This window comes from Salmo salar, chromosome 23 (assembly GCF_965601325.2).
Source record: "Salmo salar chromosome 23, fSalSal1, whole genome shotgun sequence".
NCBI classification, from domain to species: domain Eukaryota; kingdom Metazoa; phylum Chordata; class Actinopteri; order Salmoniformes; family Salmonidae; genus Salmo; species Salmo salar.
The window spans coordinates 34,794,613-34,810,337 of NC_138313.1; the positions used below are offsets into that span (position 1 = coordinate 34,794,613).

Consider the following 15,725-nt stretch of genomic DNA (forward strand, 5'->3'; position numbering starts at 1 on the left):
TTTTCTCCAAACGTTCCCTGCATAAGACTCTTTTGTGGAATAATTCAGACATAACTGTAAGGAATAAGTCATTGTTCTACCCTAACTGACCTGAAAGGAATGTTAACTCTGTTCTTGATGTGTTTGACAACAGGGGTAATATTCTTTCATATAAACAATTTATAACATTGAATGAGTTTCTAATACTTTTCAGAGTTTTCAGTGCCATTCCCAGTGGTCTAACTACACTAATGAAAACTCACCTTAACTTTGGTGATGATCACAGAATTTATCCAGAACTCAGCGTGGGATGCGTGGGCTTTCTTGAGAAATATTATTGTAAAATCATTAGACAATTTATGCCTTGAGGTAAACATTTTTTGGTTTTCCTGACATTGTCTGTAAAAAGCTTGGTTGATGCCTTACAAATACTGCATACCATACAAATGTAATGAAGTGCACTTTAAGATTCTACATAAGATACACCAATGTAATTCTATATTGGCCAAATTTGTGGATATTGATATCTGCGTTTTCTGCGAAAAAAGTGAAATACTTGTTCTATGAATGTAAATCTGTGATAGATTTTTGGGGAAACCTTACAGAATACATATTTAGCTTTTTGAACACTACCCATGTTTTTGACATGAAGGATATAATGTTACTATTGCAATGATAACAAGACCATTGAAATTGTGATTTTTTTTCTATACCAAAATTACAAATATTTCTAATGTAATTGAATCATCTTGTTAAGACATTATCCATAGATAATAACAAAAATAATAACATCTTGAATCATTATGAGATTTTTTCAGGGTGAATACAATTGCTCTTGTTTTCTTGTTTTTACCTGTATTTTGTTTTGTGTTAGACATGTTTGATGTAGTGATGTAAGTTGTTGATTGCTGATAATTTGTATAACGAATGCAAATTAAAAGTCAGGAGAAGAGGAATATTGGGACAGGGACACAGAAAGCTTGATTTCTGAGGATTTCTAAGGGGAAAAAAGAGGAAGAAGAGGTCGAAGAAAATGAGGAAAGCAGAGGTTGGATTTGAATTTGAGGAAGATGGCGCTAAAAATGGAGATGGGGTGCTGAAGAAGATTGTCAAGTGATCCCAGTGAGCCGTGAGAATTGTATTTGTCCAGCTCTCCTTAAATTCCACCAACAGACTCAGAGAAAGGTGAAGACCTTCCACTGCTCTCAGTGTGGGAAACGTTTCAGCCGGGCAGAGAACCAAAAGAGACATCAGTGAATACACACAGGAGAGAAGCCTTACCACTGCTCCCTTTGTGGGAAGAGTTTTAGCCACGCACATGACCTAAATATACACAACTGTGTGAAACCAATTTGGAGAAAAAAGATCAGAATTGGGCTGCCTGTGTAAACGCAGCCTAATTAACTTCAAGGAAGCTGCATCTCACATATTGTACCATTCACAAAACAGATACAGCACTTGAACAGGTAAGACGTAACAAAATACACTTTCTGACTCAATTCCACATTGTTTCCATTCTCACCTCATAGGCACTGTCTCTCTATACATCATCATCCCACAACATCTGGTCAGCACCTGGTCCTGCATCATTCATCACCACAACTGTGTGAAACCTACTTCTTCACACAGTATTATTGTTTGTTTTCATTTTCACCAAAGTCTCTTCCTCCACATTAGGCCAGGGGTGGGCTGTGATATCCACTCCTCCCCTAGGTGATGGAAATCAAAGCCTCAAATCATTACAAGCTATGGAACATGTGGAGGTGAAACATGCATGACTGCTGGTAGACATACAATGGCCTGTTGAGCCGAGGGAGGGACTGGCACGGCTCACTGCCGTGCCGTGCCGTGCCGTGCCGTGCTGTGGAGGCAGGAGCAGAGACCAGGGGCATGCAGATTTTAACCCAATTTCTGCTCTGGAAGAAAACACCCTGCAAAGAGGCAAACTGATCATTCTAATTATTTCATAGCCAAACATGATGTGTGTGTTATATCATACTGGCTGCTAGAAGTGCACTGGGGGTACATAATAACTCCACATCTTATCAACAAGATACTTCCCAAATAATATTGGCTACATATTTTATCTATCAGCAGATTTTTCAGTACACGTCTTTAACAAGTGGGAGATATTATCAGTTAGAGTGGGTACTAGTGTGTGTAGGATGTTAGGGGTTGACATAATGAAATATAATCGCTCTTGATGAGGCAGCAGCCATGAAGTTGTTCTCTGTGAGTGTATATCTTCTTCTGAGATCTCTGCAATCACATAGCCCAATTCTGATATTTATTTCAACTAATTGGTCTTTTGACCAATCACATCAGCTCGTTTCATATCTGCTTTTTCAGAGCTGATCTAATTGGTCAAAAGACCAATTAGTGAAACAAATATCAGAATTGGGCTGCCTGTGTGAACTCCATGGGAGTCAGTCTCTTTTTGCTATCCCCACCACTGCTTAGAGGTTTGTCAGGCAACTAAGATGAGCCAAGTTTCTTCTTTCATCTTTTTCTCGCCCCAAATTCATTCTTAGCTGTTAGTGCTTTAATTAATGTTTTTACAGCCATTATTATGTAAGGCCATCACTGGAGGCTTTATGATAATATGTGACTGTTGGCATTATAAACACGTGGTACCCAGCCGCCCTGTGTGATTCAGTCTTAAGCTTGGCCCGAGGCTCTAGTACCTACATGATGCTGCCCGGGAGGTAGACTCAGATCACTTTGGGTGATTGCGTTCAGGGGATGCAAAAATGAACAGGGAGGACGGTAGTTGCGTTGACAGGTAGGGGTTGAAATTGTAAAAAAAAAAGATATAGTTTACAAGGGGGTCATTTTTGGGTAACACTTTATTTGGATAGTCCATCTGGTGATGCTCTACAGACTATCAGTAACATTTCAACTATCTACTAGCACCACAGGAGGTTGGTGGCACCTTAATTGGGGAGGAGGGGCTCGTGGTAACGACCTGAGCAGAATCAGTGGAATGGTATCAAATACATCAAACACATATTTTCAATGTGTTTGATGCCATTCCATGCACTCCGTTCCAGCCATTAATATGAGCCGTCCTCCCCTCAGCAGCCTCCACTGACTAGCCCTAACCTTAACCCTTATCCTAACCCTAACCCTAGCTAGCAGTTGCTTATCAACAGATAGTTTGTTGAAGGTATGACCATCTGTAGAGCATCTACAGATGGAAGATCCAAATAAAGTGACTATTTTTTGTTAACAAGGGGGATATCATCACCCCACATCGCCCCCCTCAATTTGACCCAATTGCATCAGTATGTCTATGGTTTGGGTGTGGATGCAAGTAGAGGATAAAATGTGATCAATAGGTTGTGGAACATGTCCATCCACACATAAAGGTCATGAAGGGTAATAAAGAAAGCCAAGACACCAAGGACATGGAGGTGTCAGTTTATTAATGGAGGAGTGCATGATGCAATCTGTATGTAATTGCTTCTTCCACACAAGCCTCTGAGAAGTGAATAACCCATTACAAACAGATCAGGTACTGGATCGATGTCTTCTGAGCTGCCTTGAATGAGAAAAATGTTGGCTTTCATTAAGGTCCCGCACTAATTTACTGTCCCATTTTTCTTATGTCACGGCACATTCACAAGTAAAGGAAAGATCTCGACGACAGCACAACAAACCAGGACTCAATGCATAGGGTTATACAGTTAGAATACAGTATTTCAACATGTTTTTTTTTTTTACAAAGCTATGTATATGTTATAGGAAACAGGAAATAAAAATAACTGCACAGCAGTAAGAAAGGTAATTGTCGAGTATAGATACAGTCGTTTTTCATACACAGAATCACGGGGCAAAAAACACCATTGGAACAAATTGCGCTATACTCAATACTCTACATTTGTCACTTTGTCTCAGGACTAGTTTAGGAACGCCAGACATTTTAGGGGAAAACCGTCTCAGGTTGGCCACTGCTTTACATTTGTTTATTTGGGCTGTTGCCATAGCCACCATAGTCCTACTATAAGCATACAACACAGACACCCAAAATAATTGCACACATTAAATCTGCAACCATAGAAATGATTCTGAAATGTGTTTAGCCTGTTGACACGCAATGGCTGCCGCAGAGTTCTAGCATTTGACAGCATATACATATCACACTCGCAAATACATTGCTGTGTCTTCTATAACTATAATCGTTTCGTTATACTCACCAATAGAACAATAAAAATTATATCATCGTCATATAAGGCACATGTTAGTTAAAGAAAGGCTTGCACTAAGCGTTTTCATCACTCTAGCAGACGTGGAATCTGCTATGGTAAACAACAACAGCGTTAGAGGAGGATGCAGTCTGCAGTCTGCATGCAATTAAGATCAAAAACATCTCCCGCTGATGCCATTATGCAAAGTGACACTCCGTTCTGTGCTGAGTGGGCAGTGCCAAGTGCAGCTTGGCCAGGTTGCCCGCTAGCTGCTTTGTACAAACATCCCTCTACCAAAGGCAGGAATATCATTAACATTCTGGGATCGGGAATGCAAACATCTAATCTGACATTTGACCACACACTGACTGACGGTCAAATTCAGGGAGCTTGTAAATAAAAAAATCTGTAGTCAATGGTGTAAGAGGAGAATTAAAACCACCCCAAACAAGGTGCAGGGTAACAAGTTTGATTTGGCAGAAATTATCCAATAAAACAATGATAAAATCAGACCAGGCAGCAACTCAACTATGGGCTATAGAATGCCATATCAATGTGTATTGCAATTCATTATTATGTACAGTACCAGTCAAAAGTATGAACAAGGGTTTTCCTTTTTTTGTATTTTTTTTTTTACTATTTTCTACATTGTAGAATAATAGTGAAGACATCAAAACTATGAAATAACACATATGGAATCACATATTAACCAAAAAAATGTTAAACAAATCAAAATATATTTTATATTTGAGATTCTTCAAAGTAGCCACCCTTTCCCTTGACAGCTTTGCACACTCTTGGCATTCTCTCAACCAGCTTCACCCGGAATGCTTTTCCAACAGACTCACTGCAGAATGCTGTGGTAGCCATGCTGGTTAAGTGTGCCTTAAATTCTAAATAAATCACTGACAGTGTCACCAGCAAAGCACTCCCACACCATCACACCTCCTCCTCCATGCTTCACGGTGGGAACTACACATGTAGAGATCATCTGTTCACCTACTCTGTGTCTCACAAAAACACGTCAGTTGGAACCAAAAATCTCAAATCTGGACTCATCAGACCAAAGGACAGATTCCCACCGGTCTAATGTCCATTGCTTGTGTTTCTTGGGCCAAGCAAGTCTCTTCTTCTTATTGGTGTCCTTTAGTAGTGGTTTCTTTGCAGCAATTAGACCATGAAGGCCTGATTCATGCAGTCTCCTCTGAACAATTGATGTTGAGATGTGTCTGTTACTTGGACTCTGTGAAGCATTTATTTGGGCTGCAATTTCTGGGGCTGGTAACTGTAATGAACTCATCCTCTGCAGCAGAGGTAACTATGGGTCTTCCTTTCCTGTGGTCGGTCCTCATGAAAGCCAGTTTCATCATAGCACTTCATGGTTTTGCACTAGAAGAAACTTTCCAAGTTCTTGAAATGTTCCAGATTGACTGAACTTCATGTCTTAAAGTAATGATGGACTGTCATTTCTCTTTGCTTATTTGAGCTGTTCTTGCCATAATATGGACTTGGTATTTTACCAAATAGGTCTATCTTCACAACACAACTGATTGGCTCAAAGGAGAGAAATTCCACAAATGAACTTTTAACAATGCACAGCTGTTAATTTAAATGTTTAACACTTTTGTAGTTACTACATGATTCCATATATGTTATTTCATAGTTTTGATGTCTTCACTATTATTCTACAATGTAGAAAATAGTAAAAATAAAGAAAAACCCTGGAATGAGTAGGTGTGTCCAAACTTTTGACTGGCACTATACATAAATTAACCTGACTTGTGACACATCACACCAACGATGGCGCATGTTGTAAAAACCCATTATTAATTTAAAAGTGTACGATTAAAATTTAGTAGAAGCTTACAAAATGGGATATTAATAGTAATTTGGCATAGATTAAGGATCCACAAAACACTATGAACAACTTGTAACATCATGGTCATATTACTTAGTAAGTTAGCTACTATAATATATCTGCTGTCATATTATTTATATTTCCTTCTCAGTATATTTTCACTCAAGTACTAAAGTATTGCTGCTTCACTACTGTAGATGAAATGGTAAACAACAAATTCTATATTCTATAAAGTAAAACACATCAATCGGAGATTAATGATATCCCAATGTCTCGTGTCTAAAAAATGTTATGTTATTGCAGGATGTATGCTTGACTGGCTACAGAGTAAAATGTAATTCACCTGACTTAAAATGTAATTTAATGCTATTCAAAATATATTAAATGATTTGGGAGATATTTAGCTATAAAAAAATAAAACATAAACTGGAGGTCAAAACTAACTGAGGTTCCAGTGGAATATGTGAGAATGTACTCCAACAAGGGGAAACAGCTTTGTTATGGATCTTTGAGTGTGAGGGCGAATTGGCAACCAAACCCTGCTATCGAGCTATGAAGCATGTGAATCAAAATCAAAATACAATTAAAACTGATAATTTGGAAAATCACTAGTCGGCCTGTCACAAGTCAACCTGTCACAAGTCGGCCTGTCACTAGTCGGCCTGTCACTAGTCGGCCTGTCACTAGTCGGCCTGTCACTAGTCGGCCTGTCACTAGTCGGCCTGTCACTAGTCGGCCTGTCACAAGTCGGCCTGTCACTAGTCGGCCTGTCACTAGTCGGCCTGTCACTAGTCGGCCTGTCACTAGTCGGCCTGTCACAAGTCAACCTGTCACTAGTCGGCCTGTCACTAGTCGGCCTGTCACTAGTCAACCTGTCACTAGTCGGCCTGTCACTAGTCGGCCTGTCACTAGTCGGCCTGTCACTAGTCGGCCTGTCACTAGTCGGCCTGTCACAAGTCGGCCTGTCACTAGTCGGCCTGTCACTAGTCGGCCTGTCACTAGTCGGCCTGTCACTAGTCGGCCTGTCACTAGTCGGCCTGTCACAAGTCAACCTGTCACTAGTCGGCCTGTCACTAGTCGGCCTGTCACTAGTCGGCCTGTCACTAGTCGGCCTGTCACTAGTCGGCCTGTCACAAGTCAACCTGTCACTAGTCGGCCTGTCACTAGTCGGCCTGTCACTAGTCGGTCTGTCACTAGTCGGCCTGTCACAAGTCAACCTGTCAATAGTCAGTCAGTCACTAGTCGGCCTGTCACAAGTCAACCTGTCAATAGTCGGTCTGTCACTAGTCGGCCTGTCATTTCCAAGAAGAGCCTGTGTATAGTTAGCCTGACCGTTTGGTCTGTGTAGAGGAGCTCAGTGGGAGAACGGGCTCCTGTGTGTCAGTGACTAGTGGAGATTAACATAACAGATATGGCATCCACCCTCTGGCCTGACAGTGGGCATTCCGTTCACACACACGCACACGCACACACATCCACACCCACATCCACACACTGGCTATAGAAACACAATACACACCACAAGGCAGTCCATTTTAAAAGATCATTTCTCCTTATAAAGCTTTCCGCATAAAGACTGCACAATAAAAAAAATATAATACAATTCTTACAACTTTTCTAGACAGGATGAAATTGAACATCTGATTATCTCTTTGTGCCAAGCAGTGTTCAACGCAGGGGCTTATTTCCCGGGGCTGGCCCCCTGTTGCATTGTGGGAACAGCCAGAGTGAGTGTTAAGGACCAATTATTTCAGTTTGGCAAGTGGACTTAATTTAAGGCGTTCCTACAGTATGATGAGATGTGTAACCCATCATCATCTCTCTGTCTTTGCTTCATTGGTCCTATTCTGTTCCACTCTGCAGACTCTGATCTGTCTTTGTTTCATTGGTCCTATTCTGTTCCACTCTGCAGACTCTGATCTGTCCCACATTCTGTGCCTGCTGGGTTGAAGGTGTCAACATCAAGGCCTTGCGGGACCCCTTTCTCTGTTTCTTTCTCCTCCGCCAGGATAAATAAGCCCCTGTGGACACTGGTGGCACGGTACCATCTCCCTCCATCCCTCCCTCTCCGTCTCCCTGGCTCCTCCAGTGGGTTAGAGGTCTGTCACTTTGTTTTCAAGGGCGGCTGCTATCCGCTGAAGCCGCAGGGTGAGCTGTTTACTCTGGGCTGCCGGGTCCTCATCTAGGGACTGGATGATCTGTAGAGAGATGGGGAGAGAGGGAGGGGGGAGGGAGAGACAGAAAAAGATTGAGATAGGGGGAGAAGAGACAGAGAGGTAGAGAGACAGAGGTAGAGAGAGTGGGAGACAGAGAGAGAGAGAGGGATACAGAGCGAGAGAGAGAGAGAGAGAGAGAGAGAGAGCACTGTCATTAGATCAGCAGTCAGGGCATACTGGACCACTGTTGGAACGACCACTCTAAGAAAAACAACCATTGCATGGCTTCAAGTACTAAGGGAGGAAGCTTAAAAAATCAATTCCCTGAGCAATTTGCCATTTCAAGTAAACTACCACAGAACTACTTTCAATTAAAAGTCCTTGTAATTGCGCTAACGATTAGAAAATATGACCCAGCAGTGCTGTGGGAGCACTTCTGCCTGGAATGTAAAGTGAATGGCCTCACCCCGTCGTAATATTTGCTGGCGTACTGGTAGAGCTGATGCAGAGCCACTTGTGTGTTGAGTTTGTCTGTATGAGTCTGGAGGACACAACATAGGATTCAGAGATTCTTACAGACAGGCTTGAGTCCCACAATCTTAGAGCAGAATGAACCAAGTCTATGACTAACTTTATAAAATGTTACCTTCACTAACATTTCAAATGGTGCACCACTAAGATAGATTAAGAGACCACTGCAAAATTATCAGTTTCTCTGGTTTTACTATTTATAGGTATGAGTTTGGGGAAAATGAACATTTTTGTGCAATTCTACAAATGACTGACAACATTTCTCCCAAATTCCAAATAAAAATATTGTCATTTAGAGCATTTATTTGCAGAAAATGACAACTGGTGAAAATAACTAAAAAGATGCAGTGTAACGGAAAAAGGTTGGGAACCACGGCTCTACATGGTACACTACTTTTGACCAGTGCTCTATGGGCCCTGGTCAAAAGTAGTGCACTACATAGGGAATAGGGTGCCAATTGGGATGCCGCCATAGATCGAGGGCAGAGAGAAAGGTTTTCCTTACCCGAGACACCTCTGCCAGATGAGTGTTCATGTCCTGGTCGCTGACTGATACCATCTGTCTGATGCCCTTGTAGTAACTAAACACAGACAGATAGAGATAAGATCATAATCACTATACATTACATATTGACAGGCCTCTGCCGACAATGTACCAGCATTGTAGGCAAGAATCAAAATACATTGATCAGGTCATTGGGAACTTCTGACGATACGTACTCATCGACCATCTTCTTGTAGGTGGAGATCTCCTTTGCATAGAGTAGTTTGTTACTTGGAGAGTCCTGGTAGAGATAGGAGAGAATAGACAATATGATAATTATAATACTGTTCTCTTATCTGTTACCTTACAGAGGTAAACAACTATCAATAGATTTTGACCTCCTCATCACCTGCCTCCTCCCGCTCCCTCTCCTCCTCCTTCGGCTCCCTCTTCCTCCCTGTCTCCTCCTCCTCCCTCCTCCTCCTCCCTTTCTCTTCATCCTCCCTATCTCCTCCTCCTTTCCTCCTCCCTTTCCTCTTCCTTCTGCTCCCTCCTCCTCCCTCTCTCTTCCTCCTCCTCCCCCCTCCTCCTCCTCCTCCTGGACTCACTCGGCTGAGTTTGTGCTCTGTCTTGGTGCAGGCGTCCATGAAGGTCTGAGCGATGACGGACAGCGAGGCATCCACCACCTCTGTCACGTGGACGTCGAAGGTGAAGTGAGGGTTCTTCAGGATGTTCACCCAGAACCTCAGAGGCAAGCTGGTGGAGGAGACAATAATTACTATCAGCTATCTATCTACTACAGTGTCAACACATCTGTCACACCAAATAATTCATTCATTTGTGATTGAATGTCATGTTTAGTATCACCAAGGTACTATTAGTGGTACATGTACAGCACTAGTAGTAGTTCTATTAGTGGTACATGTACAGCACTAGTTGTACTTCTATTAGTGGGACATGTCAGGTTGACAACTCCTGACGGTTGACTTTCATATTTTCACCATTCAGTGGAACACATGCATCGGGCATGCCAAACTCATGGCAAAACTTTCCACTTTCGAATACTCGGTAGCTTCAAAACATAAGTAAACTAATAAGTCCATACAAATCCTCCAATAAAAGGTTGGTCCTGAATATCAAACAAGTCTAAAATAGGTTCAGAGTACTTCTCTGATTAGTTTAAAAGCTGGGCTGATTGAGACAGACTAACATATTAATTCATATTGGCTTGCAACACCTCCCGGGAGATTGAGAAAACAACGGCAAAAAAAACCCCAACAACAATGTGATATAATAGTACAATTAAATTAGCTGGGGACGTAATTACCATGTTTGTTTGTTGTTATGGTTGATACACACATTCATATTTAATCCAAGAGGCCTCGGTTGGTTTGATAAACAAAACAAGCCCATGCCGACTGACAGTGGTATAGCAAAATGAAATAGCTCATCCCCTTCCTCTCATTCTCACATCACCACGTCAATCACTGACATCTATATGCAACACGCTGTGTTGAATACTTGAGCTTTAACCAACTTGAAGTTAATTTATGTACTTAAATGCCAAGGGAGCACTCAGATTGAGAATACAGAGGGGATAGAAGTACTTTTATATTTGCATTCCGTATACTGATTACTTAGTCAGTGTGTTTCTTAGAGTGTCATCTCAGGATGTGGGTTTGGGTTTGTGTGTGTGTGTGTGTGTGTGTGTGTGTGCTGTGCTGTGCGTGTGCGTGTGTGCTGTGCGCGTGTAGATGTGTGTGTGTGTGTGTGTGTGTGTGTGTTTGTGTGTGTGTGTGTACTTACTTGCGTGTGCGTGTGTGCTTGCACATGTAGAAGTGTGTGTGGTTGTGTGATGTGTGTGTGTGTGTGTGTGTGTGTGTGTGTGTGTGTGTGTGTGTGTGTGTGTGTGTGTGTGTGTGTGTGTGTGTGTGTGTGTACCTGTTGGTCTTCCAGATGTGTACGGTCTCCTCATCCACATTGTCATGTTTGAGCGCCTGCTCGTCCAGGAAGTCAAAGAAGTACTTGATGGCGGGTGGCACCACCGACCCTGAACACAAAACGCTGCGGAAGAAGTCATCCACAAACTGTTGCAGGGTTCCCTGGAATAACAGACACACCAACAGAAACACAGTGTGAGGCAGGGCAGAGAGGTAGAGAGACGTCAAGTACCACAGACCTGCGACCCAGTCAATAACACACTATGAAGACTGAATCTATCACATATTAGCCCATAGCCATCCTCAAATAGATTTTCTTACAGAATGAATCTCAAAGATGAATTTCTTTACTGAATGAAATGTAAAGGCTCGCACACATCGCAGCAAATGTGGATCTAGCGTCTGTCTGCCGATCGTTCAGCGTGCTGTGTTTCAGGGACCAACAGCTGTAGACGTCTGAGTGCCAACATTTAGGCAAATTGGTTGCCAAATTACGGGCGGCACTTTGTTCAAATGTGCTAAGTACTCTCGTCCAGCAAACGCTGTTAGTGTGTCTGAGCCCTAACTATAGTAAAACGTGGCAGGCCCACCTTGACAGAGAGCAGTCGTGTGAGATAGATCTCAGTGATGGCTTTGGTCATGGACTTGTCCTTCATGCCCCTCTTGGACTTCATCTCATCCAGCTCATCAGGCCGAACCAGATGGAACACCTTGTCATCCTCCAACAGGGCGTTTCCTAGTGGAGAGAGGAGACAAATTAACTTTTCAGTAACACGTTTCTTAAAGCCTGCAGGTATAGGTTATAATGCATTGTGAGACTTGTCATACGCATAATGTCTTATTATCATTTCCATGGTGAAGACTTACTCTCCTCTTGGTTATCCTGGTTCTGGTCGTAGTTCTGTTGAGTGTGAAGAACCATGGACAGGACTAGAGTAGCATTGTCTCGCACCTGAACCCCACACAAACACACACACACACACACACACACACACACACACACACGGGACACAGCACCACACACACACCAGCCACGACACACAGGCACACGACACACAGGCACACGACACACAGGCACACGACACACAGGCACACGACACACAGGCACACGACACACAGGTCATCTGATTGGCAGGACGGGTCTGCAGGACCTAGATTCAGAATCCAGTGCCATTGATTAGACAGTGCCATTGATTAGACAGTGCCATTGATTAGACAGTGCCATTGATTAGACAGTGCCATTGATTAGACAGTGGCATTGACACATTTCTTGGGGCCTTTATTCGGCATTGTCTGTGGCATTCTTTCATTATTGATCCCGTAAATTAAAGTGGGGTTTTAGGGTGGGGCTCTGTTGGAGCAGGGGGGTTGGGGTGGGGCTCTGTTGGAGCAGGGGGGTTGGGTGGGGGTCTGTTGGAGCAGGGGGGTTGGGGTGGGGCTATGTTGAAGCAGGGGGGTTGGGGTGGGGCTATGTTGAAGCAGGGGGGTTGGGGTGGGGCTCTGTTGGATCAGGGGGGTTGGGGTGGGGCTATGTTGAAGCAGGGGGGTTGGGGTGGGGCTCTGTTGGAGCAGGGGGGTTGGGGTGGGGCTCTGTTGAAGCAGGGGGGTTGGGTGGGGGTCTGTTGGAGCAGGGGGGTTGGGGTGGGGCTCTGTTGAAGCAGGGGGGTTGGGGTGGGGCTCTGTTGGAGCAGGGGGGTTGGGGTGGGGCTATGTTGAAGCAGGGGGGTTGGGGTGGGGCTCTGTTGGAGCAGGGGGGTTGGGGTGGGGCTCTGTTGGAGCAGGGGGGTTGGGGTGGGGCTCTGTTGAAGCAGGGGGGTTGGGATGGGGCTCTGTTGAAGCAGGGGGGTTGGGATGGGGCTCTGTTGGAGCAGGGGGGTTGGGGTGGGGCTCTGTTGGAGCAGGGGGGTTGGGGTGGGGCTCTGTTGGAGCAGGGGGGTTGGGGTGGGGCTCTGTTGGAGCAGGGGGGTTGGGGTGGGGCTCTGTTGGAGCAGGGGGGTTGGGGTGGGGCTCTGTTGAAGCAGGGGGGTTGGGATGGGGCTCTGTTGAAGCAGGGGGGTTGGGATGGGGCTCTGTTGGAGCAGGGGGGTTGGGGTGGGGCTCTGTTGGAGCAGGGGGGTTGGGGTGGGGCTCTGTTGGAGCAGGGGGGTTGGGGTGGGGCTCTGTTGGAGCAGGGGGGTTGGGGTGGGGTTGATGCGGTAGGGGATCAGCCCTCTCTCTACCTGTTTGTCTGTATAATCTTTAAAGTGCTCAATAAAAAACATTGACCCAAAAATGATATTAAATTAGTAAAGAGCAGCATTAGGGCTTCTCTCTGTGACATCTAATAGATGAATCTGTGGAGGAACATCACTCACATTGTAGTGGGCCAGCGTGTTGATGCGCCTCCACCTGCCCTCCTTCTGGGACGTCAGGTCCAGGTCTGACAGGATCTGCCCTGTGGAACCAGGACGCCACTCTGTGGCATAGGCAACAACAGCAGCTCAGACCACCAGCCAACATGACTCACATACAAATTCACATCCACCACCACTTAATTTACTAGTAGATGGTGCCAATTGTTTCAGGCTTGCTGATGTTAATGTATTCAAATGCAGTATCTTCACAACACATGGTTTGGAATACTGACGATGTGTGTGTGTGTGAGTGTGTTCTCCTCTCACCCAGACTGACGCTGTCCACTTTGGGTCTCTGTGAGTAGGGCAAGTTCCTGTACACCGCCTCAATGATCTTCTCCTTCACCTGGGACACCGTGTCACAGTTCAACACCTTGACGGGCGTCACATCTGGCCCCTCCCCGTGCACCAGCACCTGCAGAGTCTGAGAGGAGGAACAGAGCCAACACCGTGAGGTCAGCCTGCTGAGGCAGCATTACAGCGGCAACTACTGTAGGCAAGTGGTACTCTTTGACACCTGACAGGTGCTGTCACCCCGTCCTGGGCTGACTATCGAGCAGCCACCGGCAGCGGACTCACTCCCCTCACTCTGACCAGGTGACACAGATCAGTCAATTCAGACTAAATCCAAACAACTGACCACTAGATAGGGAGACAATACATTATACAAAGGATTTACTTGTAATTGAAGACTGTGTAATTTTGTTTTGTCATTCTTCTTTAACAGAACCACAGGACATGAGCTATTGCAACTGTAAATGTGTATCATTTGATATTGTCCTTGGAAAATGAATTACCACAGGGTTTCTCTATATAGAGAGACTTAAAAGAAAATAGCTGAGATTTTATTATCTGGCATTAGCAAAACGATACAGTTAAACACTTCTGACTAAGGTAGACTATACGTATACAGTGAGTCAGAACTTGAATTGCGTCAGTGTAGGTAGGAACATTATAAAATGACAGAAAGGTATTGAATTGCTAGTGAAGGCGTAGCATAAAAAGATAAAAATGGTTCATGGAAGCGACACATAATTGAGATCAGGGCAGTCAGTGAAAAGTCTGTCTGAACAGACTCAGAAGAACTCAATAGCGCAATAGCAGCAGCTGTCAGCGCGGTGAGATGCCAGCGAGTTTGCGTGCTGGAGTAACCGTGGTAACGGGTTGGTGTAACTCACCAGGACGCAGTACTCCACGTCGTCTCCAAGCAGGCCCGTATCGTTCAGGGTGTACTTGGCCTTCTTCACTCTGGCGTCTACTGGACCCTTCTCTGTCTGATGCTTGATGGCCCTGAACAGTTTGTACAGGGGTTCCCCTGCTGAGTCCTGACGACCACACACAGAGACAAAGTACAGTCAGAACCCTCTGGCACTCTACTTTGACCTTGGCCATGCTGTAGTTCAAATATATAGGCTATGAAATGTCAACAAAATATTGCTTCTCTTAACTCAGGTAGGCTCCTTGAACACATGCATGCACATACCCTTACGGAAAGATAACATGCATTGTTCCAAAAACACATGTTTTCATGGGATCACGTGATCTTATGTGAAGTTAATATGATAACGCGACAACTATGTAAAGCAACGTGATAACATGAAACTACATGTGAAAACGTGATCATGTAAAGTGTTCCAAAATCCCGTTTTCACATGATTTCACATGACATCGTGATTTTTCTGTAGTGGCACACATAAATGTGCCAAACGTCCTTTCAAATACGCTTTAACAATGTATGTGACATATCAAAAACATATTGAATCAAAGAGTGTCATATCATCACCTTGAGGAACTGGTAAAGACAGATGGACATCCAGTTACACAGCATCCTCTCCACCACTGTCTCTGACCTACAGAAGACAAAACACAGGAGTGACTGACACATCTCAACATACTGTCTCTGACCTACAGAAGACAAAACACAGGAGTGACTGACACATCTCAACATACTGTCTCTGACCTACAGAAGACAAAACACAGGAGTGACTGACATCTCAACATACTGTCTCAGGCCTACAGTTCAAATCTCACAATACTAATACAAAGCAAAATTTAGCATGAACTACTGTAGAACTCCTCTCCATTCACAGGGCCCATTGTTAGACATTAGCACATCCAACTAACAGTCATGTGAATGTGGATGTTAGCACAATGGACTAATCCACATAATGAGCTCCTCTATAGGGAATAATTACAC

General features: G+C 44.1%; 1 protein-coding gene across 1 annotated transcript in view; it reads right to left on the reverse strand.

Annotated features, from left to right (window-relative positions):
- Positions 1-3,383: 3,383 nt before the first annotated feature.
- LOC106584474 (plexin-B2) overlaps positions 3,384-15,725 on the reverse strand; it is a 206,614-nt gene continuing 194,272 nt past the window's right edge. Inside the window, exons 26-37 of the mRNA XM_014169842.3 lie at positions 15,312-15,378; positions 14,707-14,853; positions 13,796-13,952; positions 13,490-13,590; positions 12,003-12,087; positions 11,726-11,871; positions 11,137-11,297; positions 9,804-9,951; positions 9,432-9,496; positions 9,217-9,292; positions 8,647-8,721; positions 3,384-8,222 (exon numbers count right to left, since the gene is read on the reverse strand). Coding sequence (XP_014025317.1) covers positions 8,118-8,222; positions 8,647-8,721; positions 9,217-9,292; positions 9,432-9,496; positions 9,804-9,951; positions 11,137-11,297; positions 11,726-11,871; positions 12,003-12,087; positions 13,490-13,590; positions 13,796-13,952; positions 14,707-14,853; positions 15,312-15,378 — 1,333 coding nt within the window. The 3' untranslated portion in view covers positions 3,384-8,117. The remainder of the gene's footprint in view (positions 8,223-8,646; positions 8,722-9,216; positions 9,293-9,431; positions 9,497-9,803; positions 9,952-11,136; positions 11,298-11,725; positions 11,872-12,002; positions 12,088-13,489; positions 13,591-13,795; positions 13,953-14,706; positions 14,854-15,311; positions 15,379-15,725) is intronic.